Source organism: Mercenaria mercenaria, chromosome 12, assembly GCF_021730395.1.
Source record: "Mercenaria mercenaria strain notata chromosome 12, MADL_Memer_1, whole genome shotgun sequence".
NCBI lineage: Eukaryota > Metazoa > Mollusca > Bivalvia > Venerida > Veneridae > Mercenaria > Mercenaria mercenaria.
Window position 1 is genome coordinate 81,807,851 of NC_069372.1, and position 26,797 is coordinate 81,834,647.

At 35.3% G+C, this 26,797-nt stretch overlaps 2 protein-coding genes across 2 annotated transcripts in view; both read right to left on the reverse strand.

Moving 5' to 3' along the window:
- Positions 1-275: 275 nt before the first annotated feature.
- Positions 276-17,828, reverse strand: LOC128547485 (uncharacterized). Its single transcript, XM_053520419.1, has 2 exons — positions 16,949-17,828; positions 276-4,131 (listed from the first exon to the last, which is right to left on the reverse strand). The coding sequence occupies exons 1-2, from the start codon at positions 17,622-17,624 to the stop codon at positions 4,064-4,066; spliced, it is 744 nt and encodes a 247-aa protein (XP_053376394.1). The 5' UTR covers positions 17,625-17,828; the 3' UTR covers positions 276-4,063.
- A 16-nt stretch (positions 17,829-17,844) lies between these two features.
- The window catches only part of LOC123540928 (uncharacterized), a 29,940-nt gene continuing 20,987 nt past the window's right edge, over positions 17,845-26,797 (reverse strand). The window contains exons 4-7 of the mRNA XM_053520671.1: positions 25,731-25,876; positions 22,601-24,781; positions 21,274-21,376; positions 17,845-18,716 (exon numbers count right to left, since the gene is read on the reverse strand). Of these exons, the coding sequence (XP_053376646.1) occupies positions 17,845-18,716; positions 21,274-21,376; positions 22,601-22,603 (978 nt within the window). The 5' untranslated portion in view covers positions 22,604-24,781; positions 25,731-25,876. The remainder of the gene's footprint in view (positions 18,717-21,273; positions 21,377-22,600; positions 24,782-25,730; positions 25,877-26,797) is intronic.

Here is a 26,797-nt window from a genome sequence, read left to right on the forward strand (position 1 = left end):
AAAACAACCAAAACAACTACTGCTGTCTCCAATATCAGTACACATCATGATCTTCAGGTTGCATTCAGTCATTTTTCAACTGTAGATTAATGTAATATCCCTCATAATCACGACAACATGCATGTTTTAGTGTTGTTATATTTTCTGGTCCTTTGGGATCAAGGAGTCCATTCAACATATGTGTAATAGAGTTCCGCTTAAGCCGGTGCTAGAGGTCATTACCTCTCATGAACAGACTCAATCAAACCGAGTCTGTTATTATTCTTCTTGGTTGCATCTACATCTACATCTACTGTGTACTGCCCAACAATCAATTCTGATTATAGCTGGGAGGCGCTTTGTCTGGGACAGACTGTTAAAAGATGAGCAAGCTCATTAGGTGCAAAGTTATTTGTTTGTTTGTTTTGGGGTTAACGCCGTTTTTCAACAGTATTTCAGTCATGTAACGGCGGGCAGTTAACCTAACCAGTGTTCCTGGATTCTGTACCAGTACAACCCTGTTCTCTGCAAGTAACTGCCAACTTCCCCACATGAATCAGAGGTGGAGGACTAATGATTTCAGACACAATGTCGTTTATCAAATAGTCACAGAGAACATACGGCCCGCCCGAGGATCGAACTCGCGACCCCGCGATCCGTAGACCGACGCTCTACATACTGAGCTAAGCGGGCGGGTCTGGTGCAAAGTGAAAAAGAACTACTATTACTAAGATAAAAACATAGATATAGATTAGAAGGTTACAGTTGCCAGCCTCTCAGAGAATAGAATCAAACTGGGGCTGGACTGTATATGTAGGGGGAAACCATTCTAGGAACGAATTGTTCTTGGAAAAAAGGAGTTTGAATGGTATTGCGTGTGAGATTGTGGGATCAAGTGGTTCAGGTCCCTTGTAGGTGTGAGGTGGTTAAGGTCAACTGCAATAAGGTTCTGCCTTATTTTTAAAAATATCATAAGGGAATTTTGATGCGGCGTTGTTCAAGCGATTAATATCATTAAGCATTTGGTTGACACTGCTTGTTTGACCATAGTTGTTACATGCGTATCGAACTGTAGATCGTTGTACACGTTCAATTTTGTATGTGAGGGCTTTTTCCAAGGGTGCCATATAGTGGAACAGTATTCAAGCTGTGGGCGGACATAGCTGTTGTAAGCTGTTTCTTTTACTTTTCTGTTGTTTGTTTTGACATTTCTTTTGATGAATCTAAGTGAATTATTTGCTTTCGATGTGATGTTATCAATGTAATTGAGACAAGAATATGTTCCATTAATTTAGAGGCAATACATGTTAAGGATATGGGCCTATAGTTACTAGCCTTGGATTTTGGACCTTTTTTGTTCTATGCTACAATACAATACAAATTTACAATACAAATTTTATTTAAGTCAGTGCATATATATAAACAGGAAAACATTAGCTATGTATAGCTATTTACCGATATAACCCAAAGTTGTATTGTTAAAAATGCAAATATTGAAAATAGAAATTTTTCAAAATTAGTTTGAATTGTCCCAAATAATTTCATTGCATTCTTCGGAACCCCGCTATTGTATAAGGCGAAAAATTGGTTGTTTTCGGTATCCCGAACTACCCTAAATTTTTGGCCCGACCCTAAATCTTTTTATGGCCTTTTTTCAACTTTTTAACAAAAACTTGCATAACTGCACGTTTCTTGCTTTAAACACGCTCAGTCATGTTAGAAATCAACTTACTGATGCTCTAAAGGCATAACCCCCTTATTTGCATTCATTTTTTGACACAAAAATAATTTCCGAAAAGTCTAAAAAAGAATTTAAAAAAACAAAAAAAAAAAAAAGAACCCGACCTACCTACCTTACTTTTTTTAGCATGTTACCGGAAACAAAGAATTTTTATGCCTAATTATCCGAGAAGAATCGTACGCCAGTACGTAATTTTTTGGGGACGAAAACACCGCGAATCTACCGGCGATTAAAAAGCGAACTTGTTAAAAATAATGTTTCTTTCGAATTAATTATATCCTTTAATGATATGTCAATCACAAACACCATCTAGAATGTAAAATTAAATCAAATTGAAGTGCATATGTTCGTATTTTCGGGAAACAGTCGTGCAAATAAAAATTATTTACGTAAATGTTATGAAAGGATCGTATCTTTCTCTATGAAGAATAAATACGATAACACCTCTTCTGTTGATTACATGCAATATATCTTTCTATAAACCCATTTCTATGCTACAAACTTCGACGGATACACGGGTGCAATCCGTTCAGTATCGTCTCGAAATAGAACGCACGCTGTGGTAGTTAGATGTTTTCTGATCATATGACCAAAACAAGCTTTTAGGTGTTGTTAAAATAAAAAAACAAATTCAATGAACTTTTCAAGCAGGAACTGAGTTTTAATTTAAAATGTTTTCAAAAGACGCAACTTGATTTTAATTAAGCGGATGGTGCTGAAGCATTGTACTATTTTTGTAGGTTGTTTATAGTTTATTTTGGTCACGTAATGAAGAATGTGATCAAAGCAAGCATGGTCATTTTCATACGCTTTGTTTTTGTTATATAATACAGATTACGACAAATATGTACTTAAGCAATGCATTTTTTGATAAAGTTGAATCTCAGAAGCTTTCTGAAAGTTATAAAGACTTTAATTACGTAAAAATTTTAGAGGACATGGAACTACTTGTTGTTCGGTTTCGGATAAGCGACCGAAATTTGTGGTATTTCGCTGCCCACAATATGAGCAAAATGTACGAATGCGCATCGCAACGCACGTATGAGCTTTAAAACGAATGTGTTAACTCCATTTTGAGACCTCTAGTTGTGTTTTGTTGTAGGCAATGAAGTGGGATTTTCTAAAATATCGATACTCTAAGATTTCTTAATGCCGTCTGTTGTTTTGTTGCTTGAAGTTCTGTTGCTGGACCCTCGAACAACTGGACCTTGGTCGATAGAATGACAAAAATATGTTTGATCTATTTTAAGAACAATATCTCTAAAAGAACTTTAAGGAGACTTATCTTTCTTGTATGTAGAACTCAAATTATCTTCCGGCGGATCGACCGACATGAGTATGAAATTATACTCACACACCTCGTTGTGGCTTGACCGGGATTCGAATCCAGGACAGTCAAGTGTGTTACCACTAGAAAACCAGGCCATTCGTTCCAATTACTGGCCCGATACATGTTTTATTGTTTAATTCAATCTGCAAATTCTATACTTGATTCTCCAAAGTCCAAAAGGCGTAAATATATTACTAATAACTTTCTAAAACCTATGGATGAAAAACATCACCGGTTACAATCCAGCTGTTACTAACTTCAGTTGTGAACATTTGATCGAAAACATAATTATATCTCAATGCATCGGCATGATATACACCGGAACAGTAGTTTATTAGCGCGTTTGCCTATGAAGATGCCCGCCCGTGACTGATATTAGGCAAAGTCTTCCTCCGCTATAAAAAAATGGGAAGTCGCGATATGACCTGCAGTTGTGATGGCAGGACGTTCATCCCAATAAACAAATAAATAAAAATTAGCACGTTTGTAATGCATCATAGATGAAACTGATTTGTAACCATAAACACATCATGCTGCAAATTTACTAAAATGGGTTCTGGCGACTCGCTAATGCATTCGTAACGGCAGCGTTAACTGTTCTTGTTATTACATTCTCAAAGTGCTCTTCCATTTCTCTAAAACGTCTCTCAATCTGCTCCCAAGTGAAAGTTGGTACAAACGACTTGAGTTTAGTAACTTTCAGTTCTTCAAGTATAGCTGTAATAGGCGTGACAGCACACGAATTGTCGTTCAGTACTCCTACTACCATACCAATGCACCGTAAATCATTTTCTTTGCCAGTATTGTCTCTCATAAATACAAGAGCCCCATGAATCTCCTAATTTACTAAACGGAAGATTAACGTCGTTTGATTTGATATGATATTGGTTATATAGTGTTGTTGTATACTTTGTGGTTTCTAATTCCATTTCACTGTGGAACGGTATCTCTTTGACAACTCCATTGTCGAACTGAATTTCTCCATATGTTAGCCCTGTTACGACGCCGAATTTTTATACCTGTTGTTGATTAGGTTGGACTCCTTCCTTTCCCCAGACTTTACCAGAGTCGTACCGAATTCCTGTAAAAACAGTGTCATAAGATGTATCTTATATTTGTTCACTTAAATTATGAATTAATATTGCTTATATAAAACGTTTTTAATCGCAATAATAATAAATTGAAGAGATTTGCAATACATGTATTTTTACAATATGCATGTATTTGATAACATTAGGCGTAAAACAATGTTTGTTTCCGGTATATGGACCTACCCAAAATTTTTGGCCCGACCTTAAATGTTTATATGGCCTTTGAGAATCTTTTTTTTCTTCAACTTTTAGGCCACACCAAATTGATTACTTGGTCAACGGATTTCCCTCTCAATTTTTTTTTCATTATAAAAAAAAATGTTGTTATTTTTAAATCAGCTTCCGCTCGCTTCATTTTTTTTTCAATCTGATTTCAAAATTTCAGAGCGGGCCTTTTTTTACTGTGTAGCGACAGGGATTCATAAAATTTAATACTTTTAATCATAATTGCCCATTAAAACACCAAGAGAACATGTTTTAACCTCTGTAATTGTCTCCATAATTGCAACAGTATGCAAAATTGGCAGCCGATATGGCATTTAGATTGTGTTAATACATTTGGGAAAGATCATTTCAACTTTTTGTACAGATGGAAAAAAGCAAGTTCTCTTTGATACCTTCCCTCAGTCCATGATGTGCATAAATTACCTAGAGACCGAAAATGGGTAAAAACATGTGATAAAAATTGAACAAGTCTATTGTCTAGTTAGTACATTTTAGGACAAATATAGTAAGGGCAATGGAACTACATGTATGTGTTTGTAAAATACAATCTGATATTTGTAAAATACATGCTTTTGAGTTTATTAAGGGTTCAGGCATTTGACATCCGCTCATTCACCTATTCCAAAAGTTATGTAAAGCCAGAGACATAAAATATTTCATGTTTGTCCTGTTTTTTACGCTCATAACTTGTAAGAAACAAAGACTTAGTATTGTTGACATAGCTTTTTCACGATGGGTATATGTCATTAATCTGACATACGGGCCTTATTGTATCTGTAGTGTAAATGCAGGTATTGCATCATCTTTTTGTAAAATTTTGAGTTATTGAGGTAACTGTCAGATTTTACGCATAAAATGCATGTAATGTTTTTCTGTATTTCATAACTTAAATTTCCATGTAAATTTCATTAAATTCGGTTCAGTAATAAGAAAGTTGATATTTTATAAACTTCAGTAATTTATGTTTTTATCCCCAAAACCACTATAACGGGCCTCAAATTGTCAATTTCAATCCGCGCCAAAGTAGTTAGATTCCCAAGCTATATCGTGAATCCCGTGGAAATACAAATAGTCGGAGTTCACGGCTTAGCCGTGAGTCCCATGAAATTTAGTATTTGGCGGGACATTACCCTTTAAATAAATTGGACTAGATATGCCTTGCGCACACCACCTTCCGACATTATAGACGAATCTATGTCTGATTAATTTTTCTTGCTAGAAATTTATGCTCGATCGAGGTAAGAAATTCATTTGTTAGATTTTTGTATGATTTTTGCATTACAATTTTAATTTGGTAAATTTTTGTGCATTCTACAGAATTCTGTAACATTAATTTTTCGGCATGTGATTTTGGCTAGTTTCAGTATGTCAGGATAATTTATTAAATTTTTCAGACTTTTGTAAATTATTTCGAAAGAGGAGTCTAAAATGTTTCGTTTATATAAGATATAAGATTTGTACTAAATTTGTAACATGATATTTGTAAAGTACTCTGTTTCAAAAACATATGTCAAACATTTCGTTGTTATGGAACGCAGATACTGCATTGCACTGTAATGTATAAATCTATATGGCAAGTCTAGTGCCATGTATGTAATATATTATTGCAATATGAAATTGTGTGCCAGTCTATTGCATATACTTAAAATGTCCGTTTTAATGTATGGCATTAGATATTATATGGATGCCAACTATGATATAACGTTTGATTTACATTGAATTTTGTTAATTTGTAGTTGTAAATAATAGCTGCAGTTTATCATTTCCATTACTATATTTTTTCATCATAAACTTTTCATACCTTTTTCATACTTTAACTTTAGTCTTTTAAGAAAGTAAGTTTTGTAATAATGGGAGTAATAAGTGACGTATTTTAATCACGTTACGTATGAACTTAGTAGCACATATATTTTGTATAAGTAGCGGAGGTATGGTGTTTTATGCCCTGACTTATTTGTTTTGTTATGGTGCTTACCATATGTTATATATTTTAGCTTCTTCCGCCAGACGATTTTTCCTGGTGATGTCATAACCCGGAAGTACAATGCCCGAGGTTCACTTGTCTTCACTCGCCTGGATGTGATTTTCCCAGCGCAGAGCTTTCGTCCCATTGTTGTGGCCGTAAACCGCAAAGACGCTGATTTTTGTTATCCTCTGAAGTCAGCTCAGGGATGCAATCACCTACCACCATAGGGAGCCAAAACGGAATCAACGTATTCACGGTTTAAAGGGACTTGATTTCAAGATACGTTTTATATTGTTTGTGCTACTTAAAGTTCGCAATTAAATGAAAGAACTGTGCCACGTCACATTAAAAATGGAAGTGTCGGACTTTGTATCTAGAGATACTGAACTTTGATTATTTTTTCTTTCTTTCTTATAATCAGTTTTTTTTTCATATCATCTATTCATTGTTAATAATCATCTTATGTAAATAAATTTGTAAATATTGTAAAGGGTGTTGATTTGTTCTGATGGTTACTGTCGCCGGTACGGCCAGTCCTGTCACAATGTTGTCAGAAGTGGGATTGGTCGACCAGACACAGTAGCTATTCGAACATTATTAACACCCATTTAACTGCAGCAATAATTTGTTAAGATTCCTCTTGTTTTGTTCTATTGGTACACATATAATAGTTTATTCATTTTTCAGTGTGACGTCTTACCTCAGACAAGACAAGACAGATCCATAGCTTCAGCTAACCAGCTTTAGTGGTCACAGACTGATAGACATTTGCTTACGACACTTGGATTCTGGGGTGAGTTCGTTCCTTTTATTTTTCTTTTGGGTTTATTTTGTGTCACTCTATCATTAAGCCACCATATATCTGTGCTGAGAGTGACCGCCCTTGACAAGGAGAGTTATCCTACTCACTCTTAATTGTGCGTTGTCCTACTTCTCCCAGTGATCCTAATATGTATAAGTGTACTGTATACATACTAGATACAGTATTATTTTTATTTGTGTGTTAGCAAGCTTGTTTACTTGCATATACTTTTAACCTACTCTTATGTTTTAGTGCCACACAGTTGTGTTATACCTATACTTTATCTTAAGATAAAGCACTTTGGTTTATTTTTGTTTTATTTGTTACACTAAAGTGTTAACACTAGTTACAGTTGATTGATATTTGATAAGGCTATGGTATTTTTGCAGCCTACTGTCACTGTACATTGTTGATTGTTGCCTATGCAACCTTGAATGAACATAGTACTGTTGCGCAACATAGTGTATTATTATTTTAGTGAGGACGCTTTGTGTAGTATATACGTAGAGTATAGTATTTTGTGTTGGCTCCAGTGGTAACTGTAGAGCTTTAGTGTAAACTAGTGTAGTCGAGTATTCCCTCACGATTGTTTAACTAGTGTCTCAGGTTGTTATAGTAGCTGTTGTACTGTAGTATTATATAGTGTTAACGTAGTGTACTCATTTAAACATGACTAGTGTACTAGAGTTAACGAAGGTAGGGCAGGAGTTAGGTTATGAAGGACAGGAGTTACGTAACTTTGTTAAGGAAGAGCAGGCTAGGGAACGTGAGGAAAGACATAGTAGATTAGAAGCAGAGAAAGATAGGTTAGAAGCAGAAAAATTAAGAGTAGAAGCAGAGAGAGAAAGAAAAAAAGATAGGTTAGAAGCAGAAAGATTAAGAGTAGAAGCAGATAAGGAAAGATTAGAGTTAGAGGCTAGGTTGCAGAAGGAAAAGATAGAATATGAACGACAAAGTAGTTTAGAAGCTGAGAAGGAAAGATTAGAGGTAGAGGCTGGGTTGCAGAAGGAAAAGATAGAATTAGATAAGTTAGAATACGGACGTAAGTTAGAACAGGATAAGTTAGAAATGGAAAAGGAGAAGTTAATGTTAGCTAGGAAGTTAGAAACAGAGACGGAGGAAGCAGAAAGTAGGAAATTAGAAACAGAGCATAAGTTTAAGACAGACTTAGAAAAGATGAGTAAGAAAAAGGTAAAGGTTAAGATGTCTCCCTTTGATGAGAAAATTGATTCCATGGATGCGTACTTGAATGTGTACGAAACGTACGCTGTTGCGCAGGATTGGGATAAAGAGATATGGTCACTTAACTTACCGTTCCTTCTAAAGGGTACGGCAAGAGAGGTTTTTGATAGGCTTCCGTTGGAAGATAGGAAGGATTATGATAAACTGAAAGCCGCTTTGCTACGTCAATTCGAACTCACTGACGATGGCTATAAGAAAAAGTTTAGAACTGAAAGGCCTCGTGATAATGAGACCTTTGTGATGTTTCTAGCCAGAATAAGTAGATATTTAGATGGTTGGCTTAGATTGAGTAAGGTAGAGAAAACGTACGAAGGATTGTTAGATTTTATACTTAGGGACCAATTTTTAGATGTATGTAATAGAGAACTATACCAGAATTTGAGTAGTAAGAGGTTAGTTAAAGCTAGGGATGTAGCAGAAGATGCAGATTTGTTTGCAAAGACTCGTGGAGGTCCCAAGTATGTCGTGAATAGAACCAATAAGGACCGGAGCCATAAACCATATGAAATACCTCAGAGACAGTATCCTAGTAGTCGTAATGTAGGCACTAGTAATAGAGGTAGTAGCAATGTTGCTAATAGAGGTAGAGGTTATCAACCCTTTGGTGTACTAAAGTGTACCAATTGTGGTCGTATAGGGCATAGCTCTTATAACTGTAGGAGTGGAAAGTACGGTAATAGTGCTAATGTAGCAGCAGATATAGAGATAGAGCAGGAACAGGAAAGTAGTAAAGGGGAGAATAGAAATAGTAAGGAAAATAGAAATAGAGGTAGAGACCGTGACCGATCTTGGAGTAGAGGTAGAGGAAGAAATAGAGATAGAGATAGGAGTAAGTCAAGTAGGTCAGAGAGTGGAAATAGTATTACACAACTCAGTGATGTTGAGGAGTTAGGTATGCTTAGTGTAAGTACATGTCCTACAAAACCCGGTACTTGTAATGGTAGGGATGTAATCGCTATGCGAGATACAGGTTGTACATGTGTGATAGTAAAACGGGACTTAGTAGAAGCAAGTCAGTTTTAAGAGAAAACACGTAGATGTAAGTACATAGATGGGAGTGAACATAGGCTAGATGTAGCTAGAATAGATATTGATTGTCCGTATTTCAAGGGTACAGTAGAGGCGTTGGTTGTAGATAATCCTACCAATGATGTTATAATTGGTAATATAGAGGGAGCTGTAGAACCTCAGTTTAGTAGTTTAGCGTCAGCAGTAGAAACTAGGGCGCAAGCCAAAGTTAAGAAGCAAGTAAAGCTTAAATTCCATCTCGGATTTTAGATATGTCTAGAGAGGAATTCTTAGAAAAACAACAGACAGATAGCACTTTAGATTTGTGTAGAAAGAAGGCTGAGGAAAGTACGATTAAGCAGTGTAGAGGTAAAGGTTCAGTTAGGTTTGAGAGTAGGAATAGATTGCTATATAGAGAGTATACCGCCCAGAATTTAGACAAAAGTAGACAGTTGATTGTACCTAAATGTCTTAGAGAAACTGTGATGAAAGTTGCACATGATTCGTTACTATCAGGCCATTTAGGTGTAAGGAAAACTAGTGATAGGGTATTAGGCGAATTTTACTGGCCAGGAGTAATGGCAGAGGTTAGAAGGTACTGTCAGTCATGTAGTATTTGTCAACGTACTATAGCTAAGGGTAGAGTAAGTAAAGTTCCGTTAGGAAAAATGCCTTTGCTGTCGACATCGTTGGTCCGATCGAACATATGACTGATAGGAAAAACAGATACATTTTGACTATGGTAGATTATGCTACTAGATATCCGGAAGCCATAGCACTACCTAGTATTGAAACTGAGAGAGTAGCAGAGGCATTAGTAGATATGTATAGTAGATTAGGAGTGCCAGAGGAAATGCTTACCGATTGTGGATCGCAGTTTATATCAGAACTTATGGCAGAAGTTAGTAGATTATTGTCATTAAGGCAGTTAACTACAACACCGTATCACCCTATGTGTAACGGTTTAGTAGAGAAGTTTAACGGTAGTTTGAAGTAAATGTTGAAGCGTATGTGTAGTGAGAGACCTAGAGATTGGGATAGGTATTTGAATGCTATGTTGTTTGCTTATCGTGAAGTTCAGCAAGAAAGTTTGGGATTTTCTCCCTTTGAGTTACTTTACGGTAGAACAATCCGTGGACCGATAACTGTGCTAAGAGAGTTATGGGCTGGTAAGACGGAGAATGATGAGGTTAAAACGACTTACCAGTATGTTATGGATTTGCAAGAAAAATTGGAGGATACGTGTAAGATAGCTCAGCAACAGTTAGCAAAAAGTAGTGCTAGATACAAGAAGTATTACATGAGGAAGGCTAGAAATAGGAGGTTTAAGGCAGGTAGTAAGGTACTTGTATTGTTACCTACGAAACATTATAAGTTGTTGTTACATTGGAAGGGTCCTTACGAGGTGGTAGAGATAGTAAATAGACTAGATTACAGGATAGATGTAGACGGAAAGTTGAAAACTTTTCACGCAAACATGCTGAAACAGTACTGTGAAAGGAAGGATGATAGTAAGTCTATACCAGATAAGGGTATATTAAGTAAGGTTGGAGCAGCTATTGTAGAGGAGGATCAGAGAGATTATGACAGATTAGATCCGAATGAAAGTACTGACGAGTTTTCGAGTAGAGTAGAAAAGGATATAGTTTTATGTCCTATAAAGCAGGGTACAGAAACGTACAAAGATGTAGAGATAAATCCAGAGTAACCAGTAGAATATAAACAGGAAGTTGTAGATTTGTTAGAAAAATTCTCAGATGTACTGACAGATATTCCTGGGAATACTAACTTAGTTGAACATGATATTCAGTTGTCAACTACAGTTCTGATAAGAGTAAAGGGTTATCCTATTCCTTTTCATTCGCAGTCAGTAGTGAAAGAGGAAGTAGATAAAATGTTGGAGTTGGGAGTAATCGAACCATCAAATGCTCCATTTTCCTCCCCTATTGTCCTCATAAGGAAAAAAGATAACAGTATTAGGTTCTGTATAGATTTTCGCCAGGTCAACAAACTGACGGTTTTCGATGCTGAACTTAGGAGATGTTTTCAAAATTATCTAAGTATAGATATTTTTCAAAACTAGACTTGAGCAAAGGTTACTGGCAGGTTCCTTTGTCTGAAAAGGCTAAACCCATGACTGCTTTTGAAACCCCGAAAGTTTTGTTCCAGTTCCGTAAGATGCCCTTTGGATTAGTTAACGCACCTGCAACGTTTTGTAGACTGATGCGGAAGGTTTTGAAGGACCTAGGGCACTCAGATAGCTTCATTGATGATATCCTGGTGTATACAATCACATGGCCAGAACATGTAGTAGCACTTTCTGAGTTGTTAACCAGACTAAGAGAGGCTAAGTTAACCGCAAGACCGACTAAGTGTTTTATATGGGTTTTCAGAAGTTAGAATGTTTAGGGCACATGATAGGAGATGTCCAGACCCTTGAACCAGTTCTAAATAAGGTACAGGCCATACAGGATGCCGAAAGACCAAAAACCAAGAAGGCAATACGTTCATTCTTAGGTGTAGTCGGATTTTACAGAAAGTTTATCCCAAATTTTGCCGCCATTGCAGTTCCGCTCACAGATTTGACGAAAAAGGGTCAGCCAAATCTTGTAGAGTGGGGTGAAAGTCAAGAAAAGGCTTTCCAGACTTTGAAGGCTAGCTTAATGGGTCCGCCTATTTTGAAGTTGCCAGATTTAGATCAGACTTTTATATTGAGAGTAGATGCTTCAGATGTAGGTTTAGGCTCAGTATTGCTTCAGGAAAGTGATGGAGAGAAATTACCTGTAGCAAATGCTAGTAGGAAATTGCTACATAGGGAGCAAAAGTACTCAGTGATAGAGAAGGAGTGTTTAGCGATAGTATGGGCAGTAGCTAAGTTTCACCGGTATTTGTTCGGTAAAGACTTTGTATTAGAGACAGATCATCAGCTGCTCACTTATTTGAATAAAGCGAAACTTAGCAACTCCAGGCTGATGAGATGGGCATTGGCATTGCAGCCATATAGGATCAGTATAAGAGCAATTCCTGGTAGAGAAAATGTAGGCGCAGATTATTTGAGTAGAGTGTAGACAGGTGGCTATATTATATAGTGTACAGATAGTGACAGTGTATTTTTTGTTGTGTTTGCTATTTTCAGTATGTCAATTTGTTTTCATTTAAGAAAATTATAAATTTTCTTTTTAAGAGGGGACGTGTGTCACAAACTGGCATACGGGCCTTATTGTATCTGTAATGTAAATGCAGGTATTGCATCATCATTTTGTAAAATTTTGAGTTATTGAGGTAACTGTCAGATTTTACGCATAAAATACATGTAATGTTTTTCTGTACTTCATAACTTAAATTTCCATGTAAATTTCATTAAATTCGGTTCAGTAATAAGAAAGTTGATATTTTATAAACTTCAGTAATTTATGTTTTTATCATCAAAACCACTTTAACGGGCCTCAAATTGTCAATTTCAATCCGCGCAAAAGTAGTTAGATTCCCCGGCTATATCGTGAATCCCGTGGAAATACAAATATTCGGAGTTCACGGCTTAGCCGTGAGTCTCATGAAATTTAGTATTTGGCGGGACATTACCCTTTAAATAGACTGGACTAGATATGCCTTGCGCACACCACCTTCCGACATTATAGACGAATCTATGTCTGATTAATTTTTCTTGCTAGAAATTTATGCTCGATCGAGGTAAGAAATTTATTTGTTAGATTTTTTTATGATTTATGCATTACAATTTTTATTTGGTAAATTTTTTTGCATTCTACAGAATTCAGTAACATTTACTTTTCGGCAAGTGATTTTGGCTAGTTTCGGTATGTCAGGATAATTTATTAAATTTTTCAGACTTTTGTAAATTATTTCGAAAGAGGAGTCTAAAATGTTTCGTTTATATAAGATATAAGATTTGTACTAAATTTGTAACATGATATTTGTAAGGTAATCTGTTTCAAAAACATATGTCAAACATTTCGTTGTTATGGAACGCAGATACTGCATTGCATATATTCCATATCCTGCTTGTACATTTCAGATATGAATTTTGATTAAAACAAAATACAAAATTACTACATTATAGCATGTGAGTAAAGGGTAGTCAGCAAGATAAAATCGTTACACAGCTTGTTGGTGACAGGAAACGGGATATACGCTGTCTCGAAAGTCCATATCAGGCTCGAGCTTCGCTCTCGCCCGATATGGATTTTCTCGACAGCGTATATCCCGTATCATGTCACCAACAAGCAGTGTAACTAATAATATGGCAAGTCTGGTGCCATGTATGTAATATATTATTGCAATATGAAATTGTGTGCCAGTCTATTGCATATACTTACAATGTCCGTTTTAATGTATGGCATTAGATATTATATGGATGCCAACTATGATATAACGTTTGATTTACATTGAATTTTGTTATTTTGTAGTTGTAAATAATAGCTGCAGTTTATCATTTCCATTACTATATTTTTTCATCGGAAACTTTTCATACCTTTTTCATACTTTAACTTTAGTCTTTTAAGTAAGTAAGTTTTGCAATAATGGGAGTAATAAGTGACGTATTTTAATCACGTGACGTATGAACTTAGTAGCACATATATTTTGTATAAGTAGCACGTATTATTTATGGGAGCCTACGGAGGTATGGTGTACCCAAAGGAGCAGTTTTATGCCCTGACTTATTTGTTTTGTTATATATTTTAGCTTCTTCCGCCAGACGATTTTTCCTGGTGATGTCATAACCCGGAAGTACAATGCCCGAGGTTCACTTGTCTTCACTCGCCTGGATGTGATTTTCCCAGCGCAGAGCTTTCGTCCCATGGTTGTGGCCGTAAACCGCAAAGACGCTGATTTTTGTTATCCTCTGAAGTCAGCTCAGGGATGCAATCACTTACCTGCATAGGGAGCCAAAACGGAATCAACGTATTCACGGTTTAAAGGGACTTGATTTGAAGATATGTTTTATATTTTTTGTGCTACTTAAAGTTTGCAATTAAATGAAAAATCTGTGCCACGTCACATTAAAAATGGAAGTGTCGGACTTTGTATCTAGAGATACTGAACTTTGATTTTTCTTTCTTTCTTTCTTATAATCAGTTTTTTTTTCATATCATCTATTCATTGTTAATAATCATCTTATGTAAATAAATTTGTAAATATTGTAAAGGGTGTTGATTTGTTCTGATGGTTACTGTCGCCGGTACGGCCAGTCCTGTCACAAATAGGGCTAGTATTGCTTCTATCAGCTATGTAAAATAAACGTAATTGTTCGGCGGAAAAGGGGTACGCACATGGAACTTAATCAGGGAAAAATAATCGTACTAGTAAAGAGCTTACAAACTCTCCATCCAAGAAAACATGCATTAAAAGCTAACTTTTTATTATGTCTAAGTAAAATTGAAATACAAAATAATTATGATAATTATGATACTGTTTATAGATAATGTTTTTTCTGATTTCTTTAATCGGTATCATCAGATTTATATATATATAAAATGAACATGGTAATGCATTTATTGTTATGACTTGTAGAATCAAAAGTATGTCTTTCCTTATCTGCCAAAGTTAAATGTTAACACAAAGAACAACAGAAACTGCAAAACTTAGTCATTGAATTTACAAGTGAATAGGGCCATCAGCGGATGATGGGTTTCCTGGCATCTGGCGAAATTGCATTGAACGTTGACAGATACTATAATATACAGATGATGAGTATCTAATGTACTGGTGAGGTGATTGTAGTGTTTTCCATATATGAAATGTTTTCTGTTCTATACTACATGAGAGTAACAACTTTCTTATTCTTATGTAGTGCGATAAAATCCCAGGAGAAACACTGTTAATGTGGCTAGGGCACTGGTTTGCCTAGGACACAAACGTAGCCAGCACATTAGTTCTATACACAAGGCATAATAACGAACCCCTGACTCTATTCGCTAGAAGTATTGTTAAATTGTCAGATTTTCTTGTATCCTCCTGCTGTCACTTCAGCTATTGTACATTTCTCATTGCTTGTAAACATTACAATATAGGGTGTTCCGATAAACATACAGATAGATATACTGGAGTCAGGTGTTGAGTGGCTGTCATGTAATTTTGGGGAAGTGTCATTATACCTTCAATATTTAAAGGTCCACTACTAACAACCGAACGAGTATTATATGAAAACCAGAGTTTGTTGCTGAGACTTCATATTTACTGAAAATACCCGCTGCATCGGATCTGACCAAATACCCATGAATATGTTCAAGAATAATCAACAAATAAACAAAAACCTTTCGCCTATTTCAAACCGAAAGTATGTTTTCCAACTGCTTACGAACCTGTCGCGCATTTTCGGATTTTTTCGGAAGAATGTTCCGAAACGAGGCTATAATTTATAAATAGATGCAAAATATAATATATGCCCCAACGATAACGTGATGTTACAAACATAGCATAGGGAATTCAACAGTTTTGTAACTCACGAAAACTTCATGAAAATCATTCTTATAATACAGGTAATATACAGATGTACTGGGAATTTTCGGGTGGACAATTTAGGCCCTTCCCGAATAAATGTGTTTTCACAATGTCATCTGCAAACTTATTCAGTCAATCTCTTTTCAGCATAGTTTTAAGAATATAGATGAATAGCTATCTTACACTGTAGAAACAAAATGTGATTGAAATTTACCTACATATTGCTACATTAATTAAAAAAAATTAAACATTAAACACATTGAAACTAAAATTTTGTTTCGCACTGTGTTGCAAATTTTAAACTACTTTTACCGTGTCGTATTTTTTTTATTATAAATTTTGTATAATTTATGGTATTTCCTCAAGCTCAAGTAGAGAAAAATTTCAAAGTGATGGCCACTATCCAAATTGTTTGCAGAAAATTCATTATACCATTAAACTTGATAAAAGAAACATCAAACTATTGGTAACAATTGCAGAACACAAACTTAAACCTTTTCTAGGGTGCCTCAAGTAAACGGATCTAATGAGACAGAACTCTAACTCCAACATTGAAAAATTAAGGTCGAATCCTGCGGGTCTGTTTTGAATGTTGCTCCCTTCATTCAAAAATAACCTTGGGGCAGAAGTAAAACCTACCTACATTTCTTCCACAATATGCAATCTTAAGAGTGAAGGCAAAATAGAGAACTTTTACCGCATGTAGCTCAGTATTTTTGAAGATGTCTAACTCTTCCCCTTCTGTTTCAGAGGTAAATTCACTTTGAACAGCAAGAAATTGTTTATCAAATGCTTTTTTTCCCAATTATTGTACAATAAATCAATAACAAGTATTGAAAGAAGTAAAATCTTATTAGATAAAAGGAAAATAAGGAGAAAAAATGGTCCCAGTAGGGCTTGAACCTACGCCCCCTAGAAAATTGCAGTTAAAGTAAGTTTATGGTAGGAATTCAATACTCTTGAAAAAGGAAGTACTCTATTACCGGTCTAATACCTTAATACTTGATGTTACGTTTTAAGTAAGTATATAAGTTAGCATGCACTTCCTATGTGCTCATTAATATAGATTTGTATTTTCTTATTAACAATTTGTCAATAAACTTACTTGTTGTTGTTCCCTGAATATCTGGAAAAGTTCCTTCTGATGGTGGCCGTTTGTCAATCTTTAACAAGGCAAGATCTATCCCTGGTTTTCCGTTTCCCCCTTCCTTGTATGTAACTTCTACAAGCCGTCCAATTTGATTTTGTTCTTGGGTATCATACGAAGGCTGAAACAGTGCACATGGTTCCATTTCTTTCTCTTTGACTTTCATTTTCTCCTTAAGTGCGAATTTCAATTTATCATTCAGTACAACATGCGCACATGCACACAAGCCATAATCCGGATGTTCAACAAAGCCACCCAATGTGCCATGCTTTTGAGGCTGAAATTTAGACGTTATTTTACATCCCATCCGCACCTGATCGTAAAAATCTTCAGCAGAGGCTCCACAGAACTGTACCCCACCTTCTCTTACATCGACCGGAATTCCGTCTAACATCTGTGGAAACGGTTCTTCATTGATTGGTATAAAATGTTTGACTATAACATACAAAGCAATGCAGGACACAGATTCAGTTTTATAGTTGCTTGTTCCATAGTGTTTTGATACGACTGGTGAAGCAGAAATAACAGAGAGATATGTATGATTATGCATCAGTTCCATGGAATACTTGTCAATTATCTTTTCAATTTTTCTTGATGATTCCGTTGAAAGAGGATTATTATTTGCACAATACATAGCATATTTACTTTCGTCACTATACTGGTATACAATTCGTACTTCTAATTTCCAGCGCGTTTCTAGTGTTATTTTACTTTGAGCAAAATCAACAAAAATAATTTTTGTCTCATCATTCGTTTTGTATGCCGGCACGACATGGACAATTTTGTCCGATTTTGTTTTGATAGCAGTACAAATTTTGTCACATTCCTTCTTTACATTTGGCGAAGTTCTACCTTCATTTGTACAGAGCTTGTTTAATTCGATCATACGAAGGCTGAAACAGTGCACATGGTTCCATTTCTTTCTCTTTGACTTTCATTTTCTCCTTAAGTGCGAATTTCCATTTATCATTCAGTACAACATGCGCACATGTGATTCCACACAAGCCATAATCCGGATGTTCAACAAAGCCACCCAATGTGCCATGCTTTTGAGGCTGAAATGTAGACGTAATTTTACATCCCATCCGCACCTGATCGTGAAAATCTTCAGCAGAGGCTCCACAGAACTGTACCCCACCTTCTCTTACATCGACCGGAATTCCGTCTAACATCTGTGGAAACGGTTCTTCATTGATTGGTATAAAATGTTTGACTATAACATATAAAGCAATGCAGGACACAGATTCAGTTTTATAGTTGCTTGTTCCATAGTGTTTTGATACGACTGGTGAAGCAGAAATAACAGAGAGATATGTATGATTATGCATCAGTTCCATGGAATACTTGTCAATTATCTTTCCAATTTTTCTTGATGATTCCGTTGAAAGTGGATTATTATTTGCACAATACATAGCACATTTACTTTCGTCACTATACTGGTATACAATTCGTACTTCTAATTTCCAGCGCGTTTCTAGTGTTATTTCACTTTGAGCAAAAACAACAAAAATAATTTTTGTCTCATCATTCGTTTTGTATGCCGGCACGACATGGACAATTTTGTCCGATTTTGTTTTGATAGCAGTACAAATTTTGTCACATTCCTTCTTTACATTTGGCGAAGTTCTACCTTCATTTGTACAGAGCTTGTTTAATTCAATATTGTCCAATAAATATTCTTCGTCCAGACCTTTAGACTTTTCGATATTGTCTTCAGCATCAACGTCTGAAAACAGATTTGTTGTTTTTTTTTAAATGATCAGTAAGTGATATCAGAAAAAATGAATGTTAAAGCTACCAGTATTTTCTACAGTAGTAAGCATATTGCCAGTGGTATTGGTTACCGGCCGTTGTTAGGTAAGGCGATGCCGTTATTTAAAATATCTCTTGTTTGTTGTTCTGTATGGAAACACTCTACACAGTTTGTACCATACCATAAACATAACTTTGTGACTTTAAAACATGAGTCCTTGTGGTTTGTTACACTTTTCTTAACCTCCAATTAACAGACTCGATCAAACTGTGTATATTATTATCTTGCTAGATTGCAATTTATGTTTCTAAAGCACCTTCTTTTAAGTTTTATCCTAAATTGCCGTTTGGTGACTATACAAAGGACCGCCATCTGATGTTGGAAGAACTTGTGGTCCGGCTCCTTTAGAGATTTTATGGTGTGTTGCACTTTTCTTTACCTCTAATGAACAGACTAATTCAAACCGTGTATGATATCATTATCTAGCTAGATTGCGATTTATGTTTCCAAATGGCATTCATTTAGGTTTAATCTTTAACTGTTTTGGCCAGGCACCTTTGCTTTTCTATTTGTGTCTGTATTTGTGCTCTGAATATAAATATAACATAATTGATTAAACTAAAGTGTCTCTTCTTATATTTTCTGGTTCTTTGGAATCATTGAGTCTATTCAATGTACAAATTAATAGAATTCCTTTTGAGCCGGTGTTGGAGGGAGAGGGGGTAGAATGGCGTACGGAGGAATGTTGCGTAATTCATTATCTTTCATGACGGACTGTCATACCGACTCTACTATTGGCTGCGTTCTATGTGTTTTATGCATTGTTAATGTTAGAATTTAAAACTCTTTCGTTCGGCTATGAACAGACTGTTCAGTGTAGGGTTGACGCACGTCTTTTTGTGTAACAACATCTACACAATCCCGAGGGATTGTGTAGTGCACCAACATAGCCCGAGGGATCCTTTAGATGTTGTTTCAAGAAACAAAATTGTGTTATCGCTATTCTTGCATAAAACACAACAAAAGTGCTGAATATATATATATATATATATATATATATATATATATATATATATATATATATATATATATATATATATATATAAAAAAAGACAATTAAGCAGATTTTAGCCGATCGAAGTAGGTCGTTTCACGTTGTTATGGACACATGTTTTATTTATGTATTTCCGGGGCCTACACTAACTGTGCATAATTTATACATGTCGAACAGACATTTACAAATGTAGCATTCCTTGACATGTGGTAATTTCTAAAATAGGTGTGAGTCCCCTTTCTTCGATATAATCGGTATTCAATAACAAGTGTAGCTTAACACGGCACCACACCATCCTGTCCTGGGTGATTTACTTAAATTGGTACTGTTTCCAGCAGTATCGGCCTAGACTGGATGCTGGGGAGGTAAATATGACACCTGCCGTGGGCTCGGCTGGAAATAAGTTGTTCCATCTATTCCAGGTGGGGATTTTCGTCGACTACCTACGTTAAACAAGAAACTTTACCTTTACCTTTAATTAAATACCTCTCGTTCATCAAATGTTCACTAAATATGGAACGATCCTTCAAACTTAAAGTCTACAGTCAACCCTTACAGCTTCGACATGTTTATGCCAGACATTACATATCAGTAGGCTGCATAGATGTGTAAAATATTAAGAAATATGTTTAAAAGTATTAGTGTAAGATTTTAAGTTAGCATGTCAACTTTCTCGATTAAAATTAATTTAAAACACGAATTGTTGCTTTTTCATCATTTTCAGGATTAAATCGCTTTAAAAACTTACTTTGAGTCACATACGCGCTATAATACAATAATATGGAACGTCAATGCAGTCGCGTATCAAGAGAGGTAGCACTTGTTACAACATGTACAAGTTGAAGTTAAGTTAGGTTGAAAAATGATAATATTTAATAAAAGATAAAAAGGCAAACGAAAAGATTTCTTAAGTCTCAGACTATTCGACTTCAGCCAAAACTGATTTGCTTATGCTGGACCAGTAACAGCATATCGAAAACGTTCACAAACAGCGCGTGCTCGCGAGAATCTCTTTGTTAGTACACGTTTTTCCTTGTTGGTGCATGCTCGAAATCGGCATAAAATACAGGTTTTATGTAAGAATGTGTATTTATTTCAAATATTAAATACAACATACATTCAAAATGGTAAGTATAGTCAAACATTTTCATGCTTTTGAGATGTATGATAATCTATAATACCGATAGGGAAGCGTTTCAAACTATACTTATAGTTTCTGTACGTTTACCACCAGACAGAAATCATGGCTGGCCATTTTGATCAGTCCTGTCCTATATTTTATGGAAGCAAAGTCTAGGTAACTAAGTCGGGTGGATATTAAAGGGGATACGTCAGCCTGAATCATATGCTTTATCAAGCATATATTTTACGAAGTGTTCAACAGCTAAGACCAAAACCAGTAATTGCGTAGACACAACATTTACATTCAGCACAGAGTATCCATTCTCTGTATGACAGACAAAATATAGTGATTACCCATGTAAGTTGAAAAGACCTCTTTTTGGAATGGGAATGTAACGTCTTCTGTGAATGATCTGGCATCGTCCAAGTCTCTTGAGATATCCATATAGTTGTCATCCTGAAATTAACATCAACAGTTAATATTAGTTCTAAAGGTAAATTTGCTGATTAAACCATGAATCACCACTATAAAAAGGAAAAAAAAAGGAAGAGAAATGAAATAAATGTAAGACCGTTGTTAATGCTGCTGCAACCTGAAAATCACCTGAAGCATCGTAATTTTATATAAAATACGCCAAGTAACGTTTATTTACTGACAGTCCTATCAATGTTTCTGTCTTTCTCAACATTAAGTATGATAATACAACTATTTGCAGTAATTCAAATGTTTTGTGATTGTCTTCAATGTAATATTTAACTAAAAGAACGAAAACATGTCATCTTATTTGTCCGTATGATGGAAAATAGGTCAATTCGCGACATAAAAAAATGTAGGATGTGTTTCAATTATCGAGCATGTCAACAACATTGTAATTTCCGAATTATTAAAACTTGCATGATATCCTTTTTTCAATTCAGCCAAGCAAATTATCAAACACACCATTCACAAGCGTTTTAATTGGCCAAATCAGTATAAAGCCAAAGTCAACATGATAGAAAATAGATTGATCCTATTTACACGCAAAATATATTAGCATGCAAAAGGGAAACATCTTTACATGCAAAACTGTCACAAATTTTGTGACTAAAAAGAAGACATAACTTTGACAAAATCAACTCATGATGCCATGCAGCTTTAAAGGTTGAACGCATTTTATCATTTTAATCTGATCTTTTATCAATGTGGATGGTACATTTGTGTCCTGATATTAAACTCAAGTTTACTTCATAGTAACATACTTCTGTTTTATTTCATTTTGTTGGGTTTAACGTCACGACGACACAATTATATGTCATATGGCGACTTTCCAGCTTTGATGGTGGAGGAAGACCCCCCAGGTGCCCCACCGTGCATTATTTCATCACGGGCGGGCAACTGGGTAGAACCATCGACCTTCCGTAAGCCAGCTTGATGGCTTCCTCTCATGAAGAATTCATTGCCCGGAGTGAGGCTCGAACTCATTTCGATAAGGGGCAAGTTATTTGACGTCAGCGACCTGTAGTGGGATATATCGGGCGAAGATTCAGGGGAAGGGGGACAGACAAGCTGAATGACAAGGCCGCAACTGTATGTCCCCCACCCTCCCTAAAATTGTTTGGGGACTATACAAATAACGAGACTGAACTGATCGTCTATAGTGTTAAGTTAGAGCATACGGTAAATGAGGAGTATAAATATTACCATCGTTGCTATAGACTCTGTGGGGCCACTGTCGGAAAATAGTTCTGCATCTGGTTTAGGAAGATTTTATCCTAACAAATCACGGAAAAGTCGTGTTGTTTCACGCATATTAGAATCATATTCTTCTTCTCCACTGGATGCAACACCTGTATTAAAGAACATTACCATTATATTAATGTGTATGTATTATGTAATATTTACACTAATTTGACTTTTTTTTTACAAGAGCTGTCTAATGAAAATGTGCCCTTCAATATAACAACGGTTCAATTTTACATAGAAAAGTTTTGTTTTTTTCAAAATATAATCATAAAAATCGGTATAATTCTGTTAAAATATATGATACCTGGCTCTAATGTCATTTGATAATACCAAAATTTCATGTTGAGATGCAAATATTTAGACCAGAGAATGCTGAGTTATCAGCCTATATGTAAAGATTTCACTAAAATTTCTTTCTTAGTTAAAAATAGGGCATAATTTTGTGATATGTAAGTTTAACTTAGTTACGAAACCTTCCTCAGTGTGCTAAATGACTTTTCTTGCATACCGGACGGGGATTTTCGGTGCTGGAAAACTCCATCTTACACTCCGGGGTGTAAGATGACTCTCGTGCTTTAAATGATGTATTACAAACTACATATATGTAGAAGATTTATGTACATTGTAGTAACTTATATTTTATTTCAAAAACGGAACAAAAGTCCAATACCTTGACAGTTCCTCTTTGTTCCTGATAGTATATTTCTCGATTCAAAACACGTTATCTTATCAAAAATTCATAACGTTACGCTGCAACTGATAAAACAATACCGGAACTAAACTTTGTTATTTGTCTTTGAAACGTCATGACGTCTTTCCTGTTTACGTACGTTGGTTTCCCGCACATTTTTAAATACGCTGCTATAAGAAATAGTTCTAAAAAGAAAGCCGTTCGATTGGTTTTATCTTTATTCTTATATCTTGATATCGGTATGCAAGAAAAAGATTCTGTCACTGGTTATAGGTGCAGATAGGAATATCCGGCTCTCGGGTAACTGTTTAGGCGGTAACTCGGCAGGAGACTCGTTACCGCCTAAACAGTTACCCCTAAGGCCGGAAATTCCAATCTGCACCTACAACCGTTTTAAACGTTTATTAGTTTCTGTGAAGCATGCTTATGTGCTGAACCTTCACTAAAATTTATATTGAAACCGGAACATAATTCTGAGAAAATATTTGCAAGAATTACGTAAACTGTGAGGTCGTTTTTATGATATCAAATGATATCAAACTTCTGTAGACTTTGACAGCATTTTGACATCTTTAACTAACATGGTTTGGTAAAAAGTGACATATTATAATAAAATAGAAGTTAAGAGTTATGACAAATATCTCACGATGCCAAATACTTCTATTGAGATTAAAAGCACCAAGTCAAATAGTATTTGAGAGAAAAGCTTATGTCAAAACGTTTATGTTAGAAAGGGGAACAATTCTTTTACAAACCGTTAGCTAAGTTTATGTGACCATTCCTGTGAGTTTATCTCATAACGACCAAACATCATCAGGATTTCGAAAATATTTAGTCAAATAGTTGAGAAACCCTGTACATGTGATGTAGACGCAGACGTCGATGCCTAAGAAGAAACGTAAGTGTATACATAATTAATTTTAGGTCGATTACGAAGCAAGTTCTACAACTTATGTTAATCACCCTCGACACCACCTCATTCCTGATTGAATTTATCGCCAAAAGGGTATGAGAGATGAGAAGGCAGTTTCCCTTTTAATGCTGAGCGTCAAGCAAGGAAGCTACTGTCACCATTTTTCACGTCTTTGGTATGACGCGGCCGAGGATCGAACACACGATCTCCTGCGCGCGAAGCTGACGCTCTGCCACTAGGCTATCGAGGCGGTTAGAAACAGCGTGGATAATAAATTATCACATCTTGTCCCCGGAGAGATATTTTGGAAGATAACGCAATATGAAACTAAAATTTATATATCCTGTACTGTCCGCATGTATTTCGCGGTCTGTAATACCGTCAATCAGCATTTCAACGCTCTTTCGTAAATTTGGAGTATCTGCTTTTGGTCCCATTTGCTGTTTTGCTTGTTGTATAAGTCGAAGTCCCATTTCTTCAATAAGCTGGTCTGTGTCTTTCTCTAGCTTATCTCGATGGGGTGTTGTTCTTTTTTCTTCGTAAAATAGAAAGACGATTTCAGAATCTAGTCCTTGCGAGAGTATACTTTTAATATCATTAACGATCAAGTAATAAATTTACCATATGTTTTGGACTATGTCAATATTTAAAATCACTATGTTTGGTGCAAGCATTTAACTCATAACACAGCACATTTGTACATTTCCCACTTAATAACTTTTGACACCAATAAATGCATTTTTAAATAACAAGAAATAAAGACAGATTATAGTGAGAGCATCGACAGGAAGTGTTGATCACTATAAAACAACCGCACTATCCGTTATAAATTAAGAATAATCTCTGTTTTTACAGTTAATGTTATACCCAAATTGTTTAACCTTGGAAAGAAAACCTTTAAATCTATACAATGATAACCTGAAATGAAACGAAGTGTTGAGCGCTAAACATCACTTTTTCAATAGTACTTTTAGAATTATCTCCTTTGTACTCCGTTTTTCAAATGTTGTGACATGAAAGATAAAAAAACTTTAAATTATTTGAAGGGAATGCATTATTAGTTTTGAAAACAAATGAAGATTGTAAGAGAACGGTACAACAGTCTTGGAAGTATTAGATTAATCTTCTTTGGTTGCTCTTAAGACAATAAGTTAGATTTCACAAAAAGGAATTCAGCGTAACCTGAAATATAATATATTACGACAGACAGTGAACATCAGAAAACTTCTAGAATGTTTTAATTATCTTCCTTATTGTACTGAATCATATACGCTTCAGGTAAAAACTTGAAACCCCCTAACAGAATTTTGATGTAAATTGTACCTAAAGGAAAGGACAGCATATGTAGTTCAATATATATATTTCTTTCTGTGTTGAATATTTAATAACTTTTAACGCCAATTCCTATTTTCTCTCTTATTCTACAATAGATTTATACAACTTAACCGACCGCCCCCGTACGTAAATAATATTTTACAGCTTACCGTTTGATGATTTAATCGTTTGCATTTCTCTGTCCAATATCTCCATTGTTTTAGATTTCAATACTTCCGATGTGCGTCTTTCTATATCTTCTAAAACCTTGACATTACCGGTTTTGTATTTGGAGCACAGTTCCGCGTTTCTTAATCTGAAATTAAGACGTTTTCCATATCGGATCATTTATGTTACCCACAACTATCCCCAAATGCTCATATCAGCTAGTATTGAAAAAACTGAATACAACTCGTGACTGATTGATAAATGGGCTTTATTAAGCTATAAACTAAGTTACATCATCTAAATATCACACGTAAATGGATTAAGACTAACATGTAAAAACAATTTTTGAAATATCTGGGGGTGTTAAACCGCCCATAAAAACAAATGTATATGGACTAGATTTTGACTAGATTTGTGTCTAATTGGGTACATGTACTACGTACCAAAACTGACAACATTGTAAATTCAAAAATATACAAAACATGTAAAATGATAGTCACATCAATATAATCATATAAAAATAGAAATAAAATACAATTGCAGAAATGAAGCGCAGAAATGTTGGGTCTAAATGGATGGATCGAGGGAGGAGGTGGGTTGACCAAAATCACGTTTTTCTTTGTTTGATAAAAATAGGTTTGAGATGACTAAATTGCTCATCAATTATGCAGCGGTTTACTTTCCGGCTTATCGCCAACATTTCTGCGTCACTAATTTAACATAGAAGGGAGTCTAGTTTGGCACATAAATCATTTTATGGGACATAAAATACAAATATATTCTATTTAAAGAGTGAGCCTATAACAAATGTTTTATTGCCAGATTTTCAAAAAAAAAAAAATCCAGCATGTCCGTTTTTAGCATAAATATATAGGCTAGGCATAGCAGAATTCTGGCAAAACTAAATCCTTCTCAGATCATTATAAAAACGCCCTAAATGTAACTTCTTGCAAATTTCTTTGTGAATGATTTTATGAACAAAATGTGTATATATTATATACAAATGAAAATAAGGGAATGACAAGAATATTTTCGCGATTTTATGTCATTTGTTGACTTAAAATTACTG